This window comes from Manihot esculenta, chromosome 9, assembly GCF_001659605.2.
Source record: "Manihot esculenta cultivar AM560-2 chromosome 9, M.esculenta_v8, whole genome shotgun sequence".
In the NCBI taxonomy this organism is placed as follows: domain Eukaryota; kingdom Viridiplantae; phylum Streptophyta; class Magnoliopsida; order Malpighiales; family Euphorbiaceae; genus Manihot; species Manihot esculenta.
The window spans coordinates 2,949,895-2,970,368 of NC_035169.2; the positions used below are offsets into that span (position 1 = coordinate 2,949,895).

At 26.6% G+C, this 20,474-nt stretch overlaps 2 protein-coding genes across 9 annotated transcripts in view; both read left to right on the forward strand.

The window, feature by feature from the left end:
• Nucleotides 1-2,101: 2,101 nt before the first annotated feature.
• The window catches only part of LOC110622665 (pentatricopeptide repeat-containing protein At3g22470, mitochondrial), a 45,161-nt gene continuing 26,788 nt past the window's right edge, over nucleotides 2,102-20,474 (forward strand). For 4 of the 7 annotated variants that reach the window (XM_043959754.1, XM_043959752.1, XM_043959750.1 and 1 more), the window contains exon 1: nucleotides 2,102-4,243. In XM_043959754.1, coding sequence (XP_043815689.1) covers nucleotides 2,188-4,182 — 1,995 coding nt within the window. In that variant the 5' untranslated portion in view covers nucleotides 2,102-2,187 and the 3' untranslated portion in view covers nucleotides 4,183-4,243. Of the gene's footprint in view, nucleotides 4,485-4,670; nucleotides 4,717-4,835; nucleotides 5,181-20,474 lie in introns of those variants that run through there. The other 3 variants (XM_043959755.1, XM_043959751.1, XM_043959753.1) reach the window with 3 other exon arrangements.
• Nucleotides 10,757-19,987, forward strand: LOC122724531 (pentatricopeptide repeat-containing protein At3g22470, mitochondrial-like). Of its 2 annotated transcripts, none has more exons than XM_043959773.1 (3): nucleotides 10,757-10,933; nucleotides 11,357-12,801; nucleotides 19,187-19,987. In XM_043959773.1, exons 1-3 carry the CDS (start codon nucleotides 10,867-10,869, stop codon nucleotides 19,265-19,267), a joined length of 1,593 nt encoding a protein of 530 aa, XP_043815708.1. In that variant the 5' UTR covers nucleotides 10,757-10,866; the 3' UTR covers nucleotides 19,268-19,987. The 2 variants fall into 2 exon arrangements, with proteins under 2 accessions (XP_043815708.1, XP_043815709.1); XM_043959774.1 differs by lacking the exon at nucleotides 19,187-19,987 and adding an exon at nucleotides 13,311-13,329 and having other exon boundaries at nucleotides 11,357-12,922.

The window sequence follows — 20,474 nt, forward strand, 5'->3', positions numbered from 1 at the left end:
CATTTGTTCACTTTTTTTCATTTTTCTAATCATCTTTTTACTCAACTCTCATTCATTCTTTTTTTTCATAATTTTTATTTTTCTATTATTTTCTTTATTTTTCTCTTTTTTCTTTATTTTTTATTATTTTCTCTCATTTTATACCATTTATTTTTTTATTTTCACTTTTTTAGATATAAATTAAAAACTTGGTAACAATAATAATATAATTTTAAGTCTTATTAAATTAATAAAAAATTATTTAAACTCTCAATAGATATATTAATGAATTGCAATTCATTGATAATTGACTAACAGATTTCACATCTGTTAATAAATTATTTTTCTCTTATACTAACGAATTTAAAATTTATTAATAATTTAAAATCTATTAGTAATAATAGCGGGAATTCCATTAGTAAATCCACTAGTTTACTGACGAAATTAAAAACTGTTGGTAAAAATTTAATACCGACATTTTAATAACGGATCGTAATCTATTAGAAATCCCTTATTAATTAATTTACCAACGAATTTTTATTAGATTGCTAATGGAAAAATCAATGCATTATTAATATAAATTAAGAAGTTGATTCTTATCTTTACAATAAGATATCTTTTAAACTCTTAAAAATTTTGAAGCTAAAATTGAAGAAACATTCATGACGTTATATTTTTCATTTCATGCAAGATGATATCTGTTATTGGAATGCATATGATTATTTTATTGATATAAAATAAGTATAAAGAATATACAATTAAAAAGATAATTATACTTATCGATCCGTTCGTATCATTTAATTTTACTGTCTCTTTATAAATCTATTTATATCCATTTAATTTTAATCTCATATAGGTAAATTATAAGAGATGAAGAGTTCTCCTTCCTTCCCTATAAAAAGAGAAGGCCTCTCTTCCCTTCAATATTAGTACCTGATTTTTTATAATTTATAATATAATATACTATATATTAAATGTATAGAAATAATTTAATTATTATAAATTTAAGTTAATATTATTAATAATAAAATAAAATAATAAATAAAATTTAAAATGCAAAATATATTTAGTGAGTTTAACATTTCAAAATTTTATTATTTTGAAATAATTTTATATATTAATTTTTTACTGATATTAATTAAAATTATAATATTATTCAAATAAAATGTCAAAATAAAAATGTGCCAAACAGTTCTCATGATAGTTAAGCTTTGTAAAAAAAAATTAATTTTTATTATACTAAAATAAAGTAATTAATAATAAAAAATTATATAACGTTACTCATTTTAAATTTCTAATTATATTAGAGTAAAATTAAACAATAAACTATTTATTTTTTCCTCATCTATATTATATACAATTAGACTATAATAATATTTTTAAAAATATACATTGATAATTATTTATTCAATAAGGAATATTATTTAATAAAATAAAAAATCAATATTCTACAATTATATTTATAATATTTTATTTAAAAATATAAAGTTAACAAAATTAATTAATTTTCAAATAAATTTAATTAAATATAAGGTACGGTTATAATAAAATATTATTTTTATGAAAATCAATTTAATTAATTCTCTATATTTTTATTAAGAATCAAATAAATTTAATTTAAAATTTTTAAAACTTTAAGCTAATTAAACTATATAATTTTATTAAAGGCTAAATAGATTCTAACTTAAAATGATTTTTTAATAATAAAATATTATTTTTATAATTTAAAATATTAAAATTTAATATTTTAATTATCATAAAATTTTTAAAAATATATAAATATAATAAATAATTTTTAAAATTATAAAAAAAAAAGTTTTATCATATAAAAATTTTTATTATTAAAAAATAATATTATGTTAGATTATGATTTATTTGACTTTTGAGTAATAATATAGAGATTTAATTTATTTAAAATTTTGAATTAAAATTATTTAACTCTTCAATAAAAGTAGAGACTTAATTGCATTTATATTTATAAAATTATTATTATAAAATGATAAATTTAATTTGTTATTAAATAATATTTTTATATGAAAAATTAATTAAAAAAATTACAAAATGTGGCGCATATAAACAATTCCCAATTTCCTTTTGTTATCCTTACCACATTACCAGCAGGCAGAGAGCCTTCCTTTTCCGATTCTCTATTTCCGTTTCTCATTCCCAATCTCCGATCCATCCCTAAAAACGACTGACAAGAGATCGATGATGATGAAGATGCCTTGGAGGAGGAAGAGCAGGAGCTTCCATCTTCAGCTACAAGGGGCAATTGGTACCATTCAATCTCCATTCCTATTCTTATTTACCAATTATTGTCATTCTTCTACTTCCACACTTGAAGATGCACGCTTCTTGACAAATAACTTCAAATCTGCTTCTTTTACCCACCTTGATGATGCCATTGCTTCCTTCAATCATGTAATTCATAAGCATCCTCTGCCTTCTAGGGTTCCATTTAATAGATTCTTATCTGCCCTTGTGAAAATGAAACAATATCACACTGTCCTTTCCATGTCCAAAACAATTGAATTGCTAGGAATCTCTCACGATGTTTATTCTCTTAGCATATTAATTAATTGCTTCTGCCATTTACACATTGTGGATTTTGGCTTCTCTGTTTTTGGTAAGATGCTCAAATTCGGATTGGAGCCTACCACTGTGACGTTTACTACCTTAATTAATGGGCTTTGTATGGAGAGTAAAATCCATAAAGCAGTGGAATTTTTCGATGATATGGTTGCACGTGGTTATCAACCTAATGTTCGTACTTTCAATGTGATAGTAAACGGATTGTGTAAATTTGGGAAAACAAACGTGGCTATTGGGCTACTAAAGGGAATGGCTGATAGAGGTTGTGAGCCAAATGTTGTGACATACAATGCAATCATTGACGCACTTTGCAAGGATGAGCTAGTTGGTGAAGCTTTAGAGCTCTTCTCTCAAATGAGGAATAAGGGCATTTCACCTGATGTCATCACTTACACTAGTTTAATTCATAGTGTTTGCAAATTAGGCCAAAAGAACCAAGCTTTGGCCTTGATGAATGAAATGGTTGAGTGGAACATATTACCAAATGTTTATACCTTCAATGTATTGATTGATGCTCTTTGTAAGGATGGAATGGTTTCAGAGTCTCAAAATACATTCAATGTAATGATTCAAAGAGGTGTAGAGCCTGATGTGGTCACATACAATTCCTTAATTGATGGTCTTTGCATTTCAGACCAATTCAAGGAAGCTTTGGCCTTGTTGAAACAAATGGTGGGGAGGAATATATCCCCTGATGTTTTTACCTTCAATATATTGATCGACACTCTTTGTAAGAAAGGACTGGTTTCAAATGCACAGAATATAATCAAAATAATGATTCAAAGAGGTGTGGAACCTGATGTTGTCACTTATAATTCATTGATGGATGGATATTGTCTATGCAAGCAAATTGATAAGGCTAGAAAGGTATTTGATCTGATGGTGACCAATGAAATAGCTGACATTTTAGGCTACAGCATTTTGATCAATGGATATTGTAAGTGCAAAATGATAGATGATGCAGAGGAACTTTTTGATGAAATGTCTCATAAAGGTTTAGTTCCTAATGTTGTTACTTATCATACTCTTATAAAGGGTATGTTTCAAGCAGGGAGGCCCCAAAATGCAAAAGAGCTTTTTAAGGATATGTGCTCTCATGGTCAACAGCCAGATATAGTAACCTTCTCAATTATGATTGATGGCTTGTGTAGACAGGGGAATCTCGATGAGGCACTCGCACTATTGAAAGCAATGGAGAAAAGTCGGTTGAAGCCTAATGTTGTGATCTATAGCAGTCTGATCAATGGTATGTGCAAAGTTGGGAAGATTAATGATGCCAAGGAACTATTTTCTAGTCTTTTTGAAATTGGTTTACAACCTGATGTTTATGTATATAGCGCAATTATGAAAGGACTCTGCCAACAGGGATTAATGGATGAAGCGTATAAGGTATTTAAAGACATGGAAAAGGTAGGATGTTTACCAAATAATTGTTGTTATAATATCATCATTCAAGGGTTTCTCAAGCATGAGGATTTACCAAAAGCATCAGAACTAATCAACGAAATGGTTGATAAGGGGTTCTCTGCTGATGCTGCTACCACAGAATTGGTAGTACATTTATTGCGGAATAATGATCTCATTCTGAGGCTTTTAAAGGCGCGCAACTAGGGATTAGCAAACTAAAGTTGTTATATCTTGACCATTCAAGTGTATCTTGGAGCGCAACTTGGTAATTACCTTTTTCAAATATAATAGATATGTAATTTAACTGACTTCCTCAAATATCATTTTTAATTTCAATCAGCTGTGATTCTCTTTCACAAAATGAAAATTTCTAACACCGCAAATGACCTGTGGTGGAAACCATGATATGTGTGTGCCTTTCGCTTGAATTCAGATATGGACTTGATCTCTTTGATATAAGATTGTTGGAGAATGGAGGTCATGGATTACTAATGATCAAGTTGCTGGTAAACCCACCATCTCCTTTACAATTTTATTTTTGGTTGCTACTACAGCCTTAACTCGAGAGCTCAGTCCTAAAATTGAGTTGAGAACTAAAACTAATTGGTTTCATACTACAATGCTTAACAATCTTTATCTATTATTATTTTTGTGCTCAATGACCTTTTAAAATGCTATCATTTCTCTTGTAGGTACTTGCAAGGATATGATTAGAACTTCACCTTTTTAACAATAAAGGTGTAAGCAATTCTTTTTGCTGAATTATTATATTTTTAATAATAATGAAAATAATGATTATAAACCAGTGTGCTTTAATTGAGAATTGATTTAACAATTAGACTACCCTATAAATGCAGGGTGCAAGATACAGTACCAGAGTACAAGGTAAGAGAATCACTAGACTTCTACGGCTGTTGGTTGGAATAAATGTCACTAAAAGTATAGACAACAGAAAATGTTATGGGAATTGAGGGAAAAGCAAAAAAAGACTATGAAAATCAGACATATGCAGCCACTGAGACAAGCAACTGCAATTGGTCCTACTAGAGATTGAAATGCTAGTTTAGCTTCAGCTATTTAACAGGACTTTTTGTCCAAATTTATTTATGAACAAGTTCATAAAAGGCAGGATAGCTCTATATATAACTCAGCTATAATCAAAGAAGGTGGCAGGAAAAATGTCAATACAATGAAACTTCATCTGATTAAATGGAATACTCTTTGGTTGCCTAAAAAGAATGGAGGCTTAGGCATGAAAGAGATCTGTCTTCAAATTCAAGCTCTTTTGTTCAAATGGCTTTGGAGATTTGGAAATCATAGGGATTCACTCTGAGTTCAACTTCTTCTATCCAAATATTCTTTCAATTTGGAGAAGGGTATCTCTCTTGCTCCAGGAAATTGCATTTCTTCCCTTCAGAAAGACATTCGAGGGTATGCTACTTTCGATGAACTCTTTCTCCTCTCCTTGAATTCATATCAGATTTGCTGTGGGGAATGAGATGAAAATGAAATTTTGGAATGAGAGACGATCGGTTGGTAATATTGCTCTCAAATTCTCCTTTAGCAGACTATTAAATTTAGCTGCTAACCTAGATGTGTTGATGTTAAATACGGGCTGTTGGGTGAAGAGCAAATGGGAATGGGAAATAATTGAATTGTCAATATTATACTTAATCTTTTATATTATTTCTAATAATATATTTTATTATTTAAATAAATTTATTTTAGAGTTTTTATGAATTTAAAATTTTAAGTTCCATAAATAAATGTGGCAATATTTATGTAAGATTGTAAATTCAATATTTTTTAAAAAGGTAGTTTTAGAAAAAATAAAATCGATTTTGTAAACAACTTTTAAAAAATGGAAAACCCAATTACTTTAAAAATATCCATTTCCATATAAATTTAATTAAAAAATAAATATTTGCTTCTTTTTTTTTTAACTTTCATTCCCCATTATTATTTATAAATACTAATAATTACATTGTAAAATTTATAATTTATTTTTATTAATATAATTTATTTAATTAATTTATGATATAATATTTTAATTTGCATATAAAATCCACATGTTCACTACTATTTTAATGGATTAAAAAACTATATAAATATACATTATTTAAAATATTTGAATTTGATTTGTTCAATTAATTTACTATTTTAATTTAATTTATGTTCTATTAACAAATATAATATTAAAATTTTCATAGATTGAGTATTTTATTAAAACTATTATATATTTTAATAATTTACTTATATTAAGACTATTATTAATTATTAAAATTCTAATACTATTAAAATAAAAAATTTTATTTTTTTTAATAAGAGTACAGTTTTGTGAATAATATTTTTTATATATTAAAATAAAATTATAAATAAAATAATTAAAAATAAATATTATACATGTTAAAAAATTAATAATTATTAAAATTTGAATAATTAATATTATTAAAATACAAATGGAATTTATAAATAATTAATTTAGTGTGAATATTTCATATAATTTGTGATAATCTATCCCATTTCAAACTCCTAACAAAAAAATCTACTGACCTATAAACTAAATCTGCCATCTTAAGAAACTTAAAACCATAAAACCAAGAAATTTTATTTATTCTCAGAATTATAAACTTAACCATCACTTAATTACCATATTTACCGATTAACATTAATAAATTAAAATGAAAATAATTACATAATTAATAAAAATTCTTCTTCACTGCTTTAATTTGCAATTTTTTTTAAAACCAATTAATAAACTAATCCAGCTAAAAAATTTTATTTAATGCTAAAAATCTAAATTTTATCAGAAAAATCTAATCTTTATCCATATATATAAATTGAATCCCAATTACTCTTCTCTCCTATAAAATTTCCTTTTGAGTTTTCTCACTCTCAAACATTTTCTTAACTTAGAAAATTTTAATCAATAATGCCATCGTGGAGAGCTTCTAACATGAAAATGGATTCTCGCTCGAAAATTTTAGGTCAACGACATGTAACCAAGTCATCTTTTTCCTACAAGTTACTTTCTAGTTCGACTGATCAAAAAACTAAAATACCGCAAATTCAAAAGGGTTATGTAGCAATATACGTGGGTGACGAGAGAAAGAGATATCAAGTTCTAATAGAGAATCTAGAGTTTTCGACATTACAAGAACTTATTAAACAGTCTCACGATAGTGATTTCGACTCCAAGATTGATGGACCAATCGTGCTTACTTGCACTACTGATAGGTTTGATGAACTCCTGAAATTTATAAATGGTTGACATATAAAACTTTAGAGAGTTTTAAATAATTATTTTTTATATGTTTAAATTACTAATAAATCCTTATATTTTATCAAAATTAGCTATTTAATCCCTATTTTCAAATCATTAAATTAAAACATTTTGAATTTTATAAAGTCAAACTCTTTGATATTCTTAACGAATAAAATATTAGTAAATATATTTTTAATTTTAATTAGAAAAATTAAATTATATATATAATTAAAAAATAAATAAATAATATAAAAATTTATTTTAATCGAATAACATAAAAATAAAAAATTAAATAGTCAATTTTGATAAAATATAATAACCAAATAATAATTCAGACCCTTCATGGCAATTTCTCAGTAATTTTATCGATTATATCTACCATTTATATACCTCCTTTTTCAAGTTTTATTTTTTCTATCATTGATTTTTGTCAATTTTTTATTATTTTATCCGATTTAAATAAATAACTTCTATTTTATTATTTTATTAATTTTTTTATTATTATTCTAAAGTTATTGTTCACTTTCTTTCATTATAATAATATATAATTGACTATTATAATCTTATTTAATTTTATATTATTTTCAAATTAATCTATCATTGATTATTATTTTTTCAAATAAGTATTCAAAATATTTCTTAATATTTAATAAAATTTAATATTTTTAAAATAGTATAATTGAAAATTTTATAAAATAAATTATTTTTTAATATGTGTGAAAAATTTATATTCAGAAAATAAATTTTTATTAAAAAATAAATAAACTATTATAATTAAATCATCATTATTTTCATCTATTTTTCACTCATTAAAATATATTTTTAATGATATCATTATTAATATTTGTAAATATATTTTTTAATATAAGTTATCCATCAATTATTTATGATTTATTATTGTAGAGTTGATTTTTAATTATATTTACTGTAAAAAAAAAATCTTTTCACTATTGTTAAAACATGTAAATTTATAAAAAAATTATAAAAATAATATAATATTTTAATACAGGATTTACTATTAAAATTTATTTTTTTAAAAAAAAAATTTAACTCATTAAAATTTATTTTTGTATAATTTTAATTTTATAAATAGATTAATAACAAAGTAAGATAAATAAAAAAAATTATAATTTAATAATAAAAATAGTATTATAAAAATAAATTAAATAATGAGTGAATAACTTAAAAAAAAAATTAAGTGGAGATTTGAATTTGAAATCTTAAAAATGAAAAGTAAATTTTTTGAATTGAAAAATAATATAGAAGATGAGAGATTAAATAATAAAAATTTCTTTGATAAATATATTAAATAATTTAAAATTATAAAATATAATTATAATTTAATTAAATAATTTTGAAATAAGGTCGAATTGGTAAATTTTTAAAATATATAAAAATTTAATAATAATTTTTCATATTTTAAGAAAAATTATCTATACACCTTAAAAAAATTTCAAAAATTTCAAAAGGCTTAGGAGTCTGTCAATGTGCACTATCTTGCTATTCGTTTGACACCAAACCCTTAGATAAAGGTAATATAGAAATTAAAACTTTATTTATTTCATAAAAAATATTTTATAAAAAATATTACACGTATAGTTTTAATAATAATAAAAAAAACAGCTAATTTAGGGGTTAAGTGTCACTTTATAATTTTTGTGTTTTTATTTTTCTAAAAACTAATTATATAAAAATAAATATAAATTTTTTATATAATAATAAGAAATAATATAAATTTTTAAAATATGATATTTAATAGCAAAATAATAATTTTTAAAATAATAAAATTTTAAATTTTATAAAAAAATTCACTGATTGCCCACATATATATATATATATATATAAATTGAATTCCAATTACTCTTCTCTACTATACAATTTTTTTTCGAGTTTCTCACTCTTAAATCTTTTATTAATTTAAAAAAATTTTACCAATAATATCAAGGCGGGAGCTTTTTAGCAGGAAAATGAAATCTCTTTTTAAGATTTTAGACACCGTTATACAATTAAGTCATATTTTTCTTATAAATTACTCTCAAGTTTGACTAATTAGAAAGCTAAAATTCCACAAATTTAAATAGGCTATGTAGCCATATACATAAATTTTGAAGGTAAGAGATATCAAATTTCAGTAGTGAATCTGAAGTTTCCAGTATTACAAGAACTGATTAAACAGTCTTAAAACAGTAATCTCGACTCCAAGATTGATAACCAATCGTACTTGCTTGCACTACTGACAAATTTAATGAACTACTGAAATTTATAGAGGTTATCATATGAAACTTTAGAGAGTTTTAAATAATTCTTTTTTATATGTTTAAATTACTAATAAGTCCTTCCATTTTATTAAAATTAATCATTCAATCTCTATTTCTAAATTATTCATTTAAAATATTTTAAATTTTATAAACTCAAATTCTTTAATATTTTTATCTAATAAAATATTAGTAAATATATTTTTAGCTTTAATTAGAAAAAATTAAATTATATATAATATAAAATTTTATTTTAACCAAATGACAAAATTAAAAAATTAAACGGTCAATTTTGACAAAATATAAAAGTCAAATAATAATCCACTCTTTTCTATCTTAAATTAATTTTTTGGGTACTTCATGGAAAATTCTCAATAATAATCTACTCTTTTATATAAAAATATTAATAAATTATGTTTACACAACATATCATAGAAATTAGATAATAAATTTTACTTATAAAAAAATTTAAAATATTTTTAATACGGATAAACTAATTAATAAATATTTTTATAAAACTAAAAAATTAATTAATAAATTTTTAATATCATAAAAACTAAATAATAAAATGTTTAATAATTAAAACTAATAAAATGACTAATTAATATATTTTTTAAAATTTAAAGGATTTTTTATTTTATTTTTCAAAATTAATTAATAAATTTTTTTATATTAAATAATAATTTTTTATAATAATAAAATAAAGATATATTTTATAAATTAATTAAATAAATATTTATTTAATAATATGAATTTGACTGATGAAATAAAATTTTAAAATTTTTAACGATAATTTAATAAAAGTTATATATATATAAAAAAAAAATCGCAATGACAATAAACATATTCTTAACTTTTCTCGTTAATGGCACGTATATAACTATTAATAATATAAGGTTTTAAAGTGAAAATACATATTTTCTCCAAATGTCATATAGGAAAAAGAAGAAATGAAATATCACTTAAAATTATTATAAATTAATAAATAATATAACTTATAAATTATATAAATTTACTGTGAGTAGAAATTGAACTTGTTATGTATTTAATTATTATCATATTTTAAATTTATTATACAAGAAAATAATAATTTTTTATTTAATAATAACTTTTATTGTTATTAAATTTTTTTTATCACTATATTAATTATTATTATATAAATTTAATTTGTTATTAAATAATATTTTTATATGAAAAATTAATAAAAAAAATACAAAATGTGGTGCATATAAACAACTAGTAACGCATTTCCTTTTGTTATCCTTACCACTTTACCAGCTGGCAGAGAGCCTTCCTTTTCCGATTCTCTATTTCCTTTCCTCATTCCCAATCTCCGATCCATCCCTAAAAACAACTGAGGAGAGATCGATGATGATGAAGATGCCTTGGAGGAGGAAGAGCAGGAGCTTCCATCTTCAGCTACAAGGGGCAATTGGTACCATTCAATCTCCATTCCTTTTCTTATTTACCAATTATTGCCATTCTTCTACTTCCACACTTGAAGATGCACGCTTCTTGACAAATAACTTCAAATCTGCTTCTTTTACCCACCTTGATGATGCCATTGCTTCCTTCAATCATGTAATTCATAAGCATCCTCTGCCTTCTAGGGTTCCATTTAATAGATTCTTATCTGCCCTTGTGAAAATGAAACAATATCACACTGTCCTTTCCATGTCCAAAACAATTGAATTGCTAGGAATCTCACACGATGTTTATTCTCTTAGCATCTTAATTAATTGCTTCTGCCATTTACACCTTGTGGATTTTGGCTTCTCTGTTTTTGGTAAGATGCTCAAATTGGGATTGGAGCCTAACATTGTGACATTTACGACCTTAATTAATGGGCTTTGTATAGAGAGTAAAATCGACAAAGCAGTGGAATTTTTCGATGATATGGTTGCACGTGGTTATCAACCTGATGTTCGTACTTTCAATGTGATAGTAAACGGAATGTGTAAATTTGGGAAAACAAATGTGGCTATTGGGCTACTGAAGGGAATGGCTGATAGAGGTTGTGAGCCAGATGTTGTGACATACGGAGCAATCATTGACGCCCTTCGCAAGGATGAGCTAGTTGGTGAGGCTTTAGAGCTCTTCTCTCAAATGAGGAATAAGGGCATTTCACCTGATGTCATCACTTACACTGGTTTAATTCACGGTGTTTGCAAATTAGGCCAAAAGAACCAAGCTTTGGCCTTGATGAATGAAATGGTGGAGCAAAACATATTACCAGATGTTTATACCTTCAATGTATTGATTGACGCACTTTGTAAGGATGGAATGGTTGCAGAGGCTCAAAATACATTCAATGTAATGATTCAAAGAGGTGTAGAGCCTGATGTGGTCACCTACAATTCCTTAATTGATGGTCTTTGCATTTCAGACCAATTCAAGGAAGCTTTGGCCTTGTTGAAAGAAATGGTCGGGAGGAACATATCCCCTAGTGTTTTTACCTTCAATATATTGATCGACACTCTTTGTAAGAAAGGACTGGTTTCAAATGCACAGAAAATAATCAAGATAATGATTCAAAGAGGTGTGGAACCTGATGTTGTCACTTATAATTCATTGATGGATGGATATTGTCTGTACAGGGAAATTGATAAGGCTAGAAAGGTATTTGATCTGATGGTGACCAATGAAATAGCTAACATTTTTAGCTACAGCATTTTGATCAATGGATATTGTAAGTGCAAAATGATAGATGATGCAAAGGAACTTTTTGATGAAATGTCTCTTAAAGGTTTAGTTCCTAATGTTGTTACTTATTCTACTCTTATAGAGGGTATGTTTCGAGCAGGGAGGCCCCAAAATGCAAAAGAGCTTTTTAAGGATATGTGCTCTCATGGTCAACAGCCAGATATAGTAACCTTCTCAATTATGATTGATTGCTTGTGTAGACAGGGGAATCTCGATGAGGCACTCACACTATTGAAAGCAATGGAGAAATGTCAGTTGAAGCCTAATGTTGTGATCTATAGCAGTCTGATCAATGGTATGTGCAAAGTTGGGAAGATTAATGATGCCAAGGAACTTTTTTCTAGTCTTTTTGAAATTGGTTTACAACCTGATGTTTATGTATATAATGCAATTATGAAAGGACTCTGTCAACAAGGATTAATGGATGAAGCGTATAAGGTATTTAAAGACATGGAAAAGGTAGGATGTTTACCAGATAATTGTTGTTATAATATCATCATTCAAGGGTTTCTCAAGCATGAGGATTTACCAAAAGCATCAGAACTAATCAACGAAATGGTTGATAAGGGGTTCTCTGCTGATGATGCTACCACAGAATTGGTCGTACATTTATCACAGAATAATAATCTCATTCTGAGGCTTTTAAAGGTGCGCAATGAGGGATCAGCAAACTAAAGTTGTTATATCTTGACCATTCAAGTGTATCTTGGACCGCAACTTGGTAATTACCTTTTTCAAATATAATAGATATTTTATTTAACTAACTTCTTCAAATATCATTTTTAATTTCAATCAGCTGTGATTCTCTTCCACAAAATGAAAATTTCTAACACCGCAAATGACCTGTGGTGGAAACCGTGATATGTGTGTGCCTTTCGCTTAAATTCAGATATAGACTTGATCTCTTTGATATAAGATTGTTGAAGAATGGAGGTCTTGGATTACAATTTTATTTTTGGTTGCTACTACAGCCTTAACTCCAGAGCTCAATCCTAAAATTAAGTTGAGAACTAAAACTAATTGGTTTCATACTACAATGCTTAAGAATCTTTATCTATTATTATTTTTGTGCTCAATGACCTTTTAAAATGCTATCATTTCTCTTGTAGGTACTTGCAAGGATATGATTAGAACTTTACTTTTCTAACAATAAAGGTATAAGCAATTCTTTTTGCTTAATTATTATATTTTTAATAATAATGAAAATAATGATTATAAACCAGTGTGCTTTAATTGAGAATTGATTTAACAATTAGACTACCCTATAAATGCAGGGTGCAGGATGTACAATCCCAGAGTACATGGTAAGAGAATCACTAGACTTCTACGGCTGTTGGTTGGATGAAATGTCACTAAAAGTATAGACAACAGAAAATGTTATGGGAATTGAGGGAAAAGCAAAAGAAGACGATGAAAATCAGACGTATGCAGCCACTGAATGTGTTGATGGACAAGCAACTGCAATTGGTCCTACTAGCGATTGGAATGCTAGTTTAGCTTCAGCTATTTAACAGGACTTTTTGTCCAAATTTATTTATGAACAAGTTCATAAAAGGCAGGATAGCTCTATATATAACACAGGTATAATCAAAGAAGGTGGCAGGAAAAATGTCAATACAAAGAAACTTCATCTGATTAAATGGAATACTCTTTTGTTGCCTAAAAAGAATGGAGGCTTAGGCATGAAAGAGATCTCTCTTCAAATTCAAGCTCTTTTGTTCAAATGGCTTTGGAGATTTGAAAATCATAGGGATTCACTCTGAGTTCAACTTCTTCTATCCAAATATTCTTTCAATGTGGAGAAGGGTATCTCTCTTGCTCCAGGAAATTGCATTTTTTCCCGTCAGAAAGACATTCGAGGCTATGCTACTTTCGATGAACTCTTCCTTCTCTCCTTGAATTAATATCAGATTTGCTGTGGGGAATGAGATGACAATGAAATTTTGGAATGAGAGACGATCGGTTGGTAATATTGCTCTCAAATTCTCCTTTAGCAGACTATTAAATTTAGCAGCTAACCTAGTTGTGTTGATGTTAAACATTAGCTGTTGGGTGAAGAACAAATGGGAATGGGAAATAATTGAATTGTCTAAAATATACTTAATCTTTTATATTATTTCTAATAATATATTTTATTATTTAAATAATTTTTATGAATTTAAAATTCTAATTTCCATAAATAAATGTGGTAATATTTATGTGAGATTGTAAATTCAATATTTTTTAAAAAGGTAGTTTTAGAAAAAATAAAATCGATTTTGTAAACAAATTTTGAAAAATGGAAAACCCAATTACTTTAAAAATATCCATTTCCATATAAATTTAATTAAAAAATAAATATTTGCTTCTTTTTTTTTTTAACTTTCGTTCCCCATTATTATTTATAAATACTAATAGTTACATTGGAAAATTTATAATTTATTTTTATTAATATAATTTATTTAATTAATTTATAATATAATATTTTAATTTGCATATAAATTCCACATGTTCACTCCTATTTTAATGGATTAAAAAATTATATAAATATACATTATTTAAAATATTTTAATTTGATTTGTTCAATTAATTTACTATTTTAATTTAATTTATGTTCTATTAACAAATATAATATTAAAATTTTTCATAGATTGAGTATTTTACATAGAATAAAAATATAAAATTATTTAGAATTTTGTCATATCTTTCAAATTATAAATCACTAAGTACAATTTATTATTGAAAATTAATAATTTTAAATAAAATAAAAATATATTATTATTGTTATTAATTTTGAAATTTATATTGTATTAGGATAAAGTTTTTTAGTTATAATTTATATATAATTTGACTATAATAATTTTTTTAAAAAAATGTATATTAACGGTAATTTTATTAAATAACAGATATTAGCAAATAAAATTAAAATTTGAATATTTCAATTATAGTAAAAAAATCAACTAAAATTATTTATTTTCTTAATGTTATTTTATTTTAATTCTTTTAGATACTTTGATTAAATATATTCATATAAAATGTGATATTAAGATAATAGGAGCCCAAATTTAATTGCCTATTTGCAATAATAATAATAATAATAATAATAATAATAATAATAATAATAATAATAATAATAATAATAATAATAATATTTAATAATAATAATAATAATAATATTTAATAATAATAATAATAATAATATTATCATTATTATTATTATTATTATTATTATTATTATATAAAAAATTAGATAATTAATAAAAATTCCTCTTCACTAGGGTGAGCAGTATTCAGTTCAAACCGAAAAAATCGACCGAATCGAATTAATTTGAAAATTCAGTTCGGTTTTTTATTTATTTCGATTCAGTTCGGTTTTAAATTTCAGAAATTTTGGTCAAATCGATTCGGTTCGATTTTAATCAGAAAAAAATCGAAAAAACCGAACCGAACCGATTAGTAATAATAATATAGTTTTTTAATAATATAGAGAAATTAAATCATATTAAAATTAAAATATTTTAATTAAATTTTAAAATATTAAAAATAAATTGTAAAAAATAAAAAAATTATTAAAAATTGAAACCGATTAAACCGAATCGAATCGAACCGAATCAGACCGGTTCGGTTCGATTCGGTTTCTGACCAAAATCGATTCGGTTCGGTTTTCATAAATACTAAAATTTCAATTTTCGGTTTATTCAGTTCGATTCGGTTTTGAACAGAACCGACCGAATGCTCACCCCTATTCTTCACTGCTTTAATTTGCAACTTTTTTAAAATCAATTAATAAACTAATCCAGCTAAAATATTTTATTTAATGCTAAAATTCTAAATTTTATCTCACTTGTTATCCATATATATAAATTGAATTTCAATTACTCTTCTGAATTTCCTTTCGAGTTTTTTCACTCTCAAATCTTTTTTTAATTTAGAAAAGTTTGATCAATAATGTCATTGTGGAGAGTTTTTAACAGGAAAATGGATTCTCTCCCTAGGATTTTAGGTCAATGATATGCAATCAAGTCATTTTTTTCTTATAAATTACTCTCCAGTTCAACTGATCTGAAAACTAAAACACCGCAAATTAAAAAGGGCTATGCAACCATATACGTGGATGACGAGGGCAAGAGATATCAAATTCCAATAGAGAATCTAAAGTTTTCGACATTATAAGAACCGATTAAACAGTTTCATGATAGTGATCTCGACTCCAAGATTGATGGGCCAATCGTGTTGCTTACACTACTGATAAGTTTGATAAACTGCTAAAACTTACAAGAGATTGTCATATGAAACTTTAAAAAAATTTGAATAATTCTTTTCTATATGATTGAATTACTAATAAATTTTTATGTTTTATTAAAATTACATATTCGATTTCTATTTCGAAATCACTCAATTAAAATATTTTGAGTTTTATAAAATCAAAAACTTTAATATTCTTATCGAATAAAATATTAGTAAATATAACAAATAAAATTGAAAATGCCAAATATATGAAATGAGTTTGAGCATTTTAAAATTTTATTATATTGAAATCATTTTGTATATTAATTTTTTATTATATTAATTAAAATTGTAATATTATTCAAATAAAAAATGCTTTAAATAACTTTTGTAAAAGTAAAGCTTGGTAAAAAAATTAATTTAAAATAAAATAATTAATAATAAAAAATTATATAAAATAAAAATCAATTAGATTTTTCATGAAATTTTATTCAATATTAAAAATAAAATTAACTATTTATATAACCGCCTTTAATTAGGTACCCAATATTGTATAAAAAAAATAATATAGAAGTAATATATATGTATAATTAACATACACAATGTCTACAAATAGGCAATAGCCAATAGCACTTTAGCAATGATAAATTATTATTATATAAATTTAATTTGTTATTAAATAATATTTTTATATGAAAATTTAATAAAAAATTACAAAATGTGGTGCATATAAACAACAGAGTAATGCATTTCCTTTACCAGCAGGCAGAGAGCCTTCCTTTTCCAATTCTCTATTTCCTTTCCTCATTCCCAATCTCCGATCCATCCCTAAAAACAACTGAAGAGAGATATGATGATGAAGATGCCTTGGAGGAGGAAGAGCAGGAGCTTCCATCTTCAGCTACAAGGGGCAATTGGTACCATTCAATCTCCATTCCTATTCTTATTTACCAATTATTGCCATTCTTCTACTTCCACACTTGAAGATGCACGCTTCTTCACAAATAACTTCAAATCTGCTTCTTTTACCCGCCTTCATGATGCCATTGCTTCCTTTAATCATGTAATTCATATGAATCCTCTGCCTTCTAGGGTTCATTTTAATAGATTCTTATCTGCCCTTGTGAAAATGAAACAATATCACACTGTCCTTTCCATGTCCAAAACAATTGAATTTCTAGGAATCTCACACGATGTTTATTCTCTTAGCATCTTAATTAATTGCTTCTGCCACTTACACCTCGGGGATTTTGGCTTCTCTGTTTTTGGTAAGATGCTCAAATTCGGATTGGAGCCTACCACTGTGACATTTACTACCTTAATTAATGGGCTTTGTATGGAGAGTAAAATCGACAAAGCAGTAGAATTTTTCGATGATATGGTTGCACGTGGTTATCAACCTAATGTTTATACTTATAATGTGATAGTAAATGGAATGTGTAAATTTGGGAAAACAAGTGTGGCTATTGGGCTACTAAAGGGAATGGCTGATAGAGGTTGTGAGCCAAATGTTGTGACATACAGTGCAATCATTGACGCCCTTTGCAAGGATGAGCTAGTTGGTGAGGCTTTAGAGCTCCTCTCTCAAATGAGGAATAAGGGCATTTCACCTGATGTCATCACTTACACTGGTTTAATTCACGGTGTTTGCAAATTAGGCCAAAAGAACCAAGCTTTGGCCTTGATGAATGAAATGGTGGAGCAAAACATATTACCAGATGTTTATACCTTCAATGTATTGATTGACGCTCTTTGTAAGGATGGAATGGTTGCAGAGGCTCAAAATACATTCAATGTAATGATTCAAAGAGGTGTAGAGCCTAATGTGGTCACCTACAGTTCCTTAATCGATGGTCTTTGCATTTCAGACCAATTCAAGGAAGCTTTGGCCTTGTTGAAAGAAATGGTGGGGAGGAACATATCCCCTGATGTTTTTACCTTCAATATATTGATCGACACTCTTTGTAAGAAAGGACTGGTTTCAAGTGCTGAGAATATAATCAAAATAATGATTCAAAGAGGTGTGGAACCTAGTGTTGTCACCTATAGTTCATTGATGGATGGATATTGTCTGTGCAGGGAAATTGATAAGGCTAGAAAGGTATTTGATCTGACCAATGAAATAGCTGACATTTTTAGCTACAGCATTTTGATCAATGGATATTGTAAGTGCAAAATGATAGATGATGCAAAGGAACTTTTTGATGAAATGTCTGATAAAGGTTTAGTTCCTGATGTTGTTACTTATTCTACTCTTATAGAGGGTATGTTTCAAGCAAGGAGGCCCCAAACTGCACAGGAGCTCTTTAAGAATATGTGCTCTCATGGTCAACAGCCAAATATAGTAACCTTCTCAATTATGATTAATGGCTTGTGTAGACAGGGGAATCTCGATGAAGCACTCACCCTATTGAAAGAAATGGAGGAAAGTCAGTTGAAGCCTGATCTTGTGACCTATTGCATTCTGATCAATGGTATGTGCAAAGCTGGCAAGATTAATGATGCCAAGGAACTGTTTTCTAGTCTTTTTGAAAATGGTTTACAACCTAATGTTCATATATATAGTGCAATTATGAAAGGACTCTGCCGAGAAGGATTAATGGACAAAGCATATCAGATTTTTAGAGACATGGAAAAGGGAGGATGTTTACCGAATAATTGTTGTTATAATATCATCATTCAAGGGTTTCTCAAGCATGAGGATTTACCAAAAGCATCAGAACTAATCAACGAAATGGTTGATAAGGGGTTCTCTGCTGATGCTACTACCACAGAATTGGTAGTACATTTATCGCAGAATAATGATCTCATTCTAAGCAAACTACGAAATCGTTCTGAGGCTTCTAAAGGGGTGCAATGAGGGATCAGCAAACTAAAATTGTTATATCTTGACCGTTCAATGGTGTCTTGGAGAGAAACTTGGTAATTACCTTCTTCAAATGTAGTAGATATGTAATTTAACTAACTTCAAATTTCATGTTTAATTTCAATCAGCTGTGATTCTCTTCCACAAAACAAAAATTTCTAACACTGTAAATTACCTGCAGTGGAAACCATGATATGTTTGTGCCTTTCTCTTGAACTCAGACATGGACTAGACCTCTTTGGATATAAGATTGTTGATGAATGGAGGTCATAGATTTCTAATGATCAAGTTGCTGGTAAACCCACCATCTTCCTTACAATTTTTTTTTGGGCTGCTACTACAGCCTTAACTCGAGAGCTTAGTCCTAAAAATGAGTTGAGAACTAAAACTACTTGATTCCATGCTATAATGCTTAAGAATCTTTATCTATTTTACTTTTGTGCTCAATGACCTTTTAAGATGCTATCATTTTTCAGTAAACATGCTGCATTAGGACAATAACTTGGAGATTGGATCATATATTTTGATTTTTACTAGTAAGAATGCAGGTGTTAAATCAGTGAACTAGCAGGTGTTAACACCTGCTTTCTGTATCATTTTACCAAAGCTACTCATGCCTGTTTCCGTCCATTAGAATTTAACACCTACTAGTTTATCATATACTTGCATTACTTGTAATAAGTTTATGCTCCCAAAATGATTTCTATTTATTGCTAGTTTATTACTTGTAGTAAGTTTATGCTCAAAATAATTTATATCTATTGCTCCTTGAGTTAATACTTATAACTTGAACTAGAGTTAATACTTACTCCTTGAGTGCAAGTTTTAACACCTACTTGTTGAGTTTAAGTATTAATTTGAGCTTTTGCAACAGGTACATCTGAGCTTTAGCATGGTGCAGTATGTCTTCCACCAGTCCATCGGGTCTTTTCCCACATGCCTGAGATGAAGATGGATTAGATGAGCAAATCCAGGATTTTTGTTGATTACTTGTTGTACACATTTTGGGGTACTATTTGTTTTGGCATTTACTACAAAAATATACTTTTAATTATACATTTTTTTGTGGTTGTACTAGATTATTTATGTGCAAATTTAAGTTCAAAAGACTTTTCTTTTTATTATAATTGAATACATCAGATTTGTGGTTGATTTGTGTTATATTATGCATTTAATAGGTTGGTTTTGTGATATTTGTAAT

Excerpts from the sequence above, each read along its gene's own strand:
- LOC122724531 (XM_043959773.1), top strand. The coding sequence starts at position 10,867 with ATGATGATGAAGATGCCTTGGAGGAGGAAGAGCAGGAGCTTCCATCTT. Across the intron at positions 10,934-11,356 it reads TCAGCTACAAGGGGCAATTG|AGAGTAAAATCGACAAAGCA; the intron begins GTACCATTCAAT and ends GGCTTTGTATAG. Across the intron at positions 12,802-19,186 it reads ATGATGCTACCACAGAATTG|GTAGTACATTTATCGCAGAA; the intron begins GTCGTACATTTA and ends ACCACAGAATTG.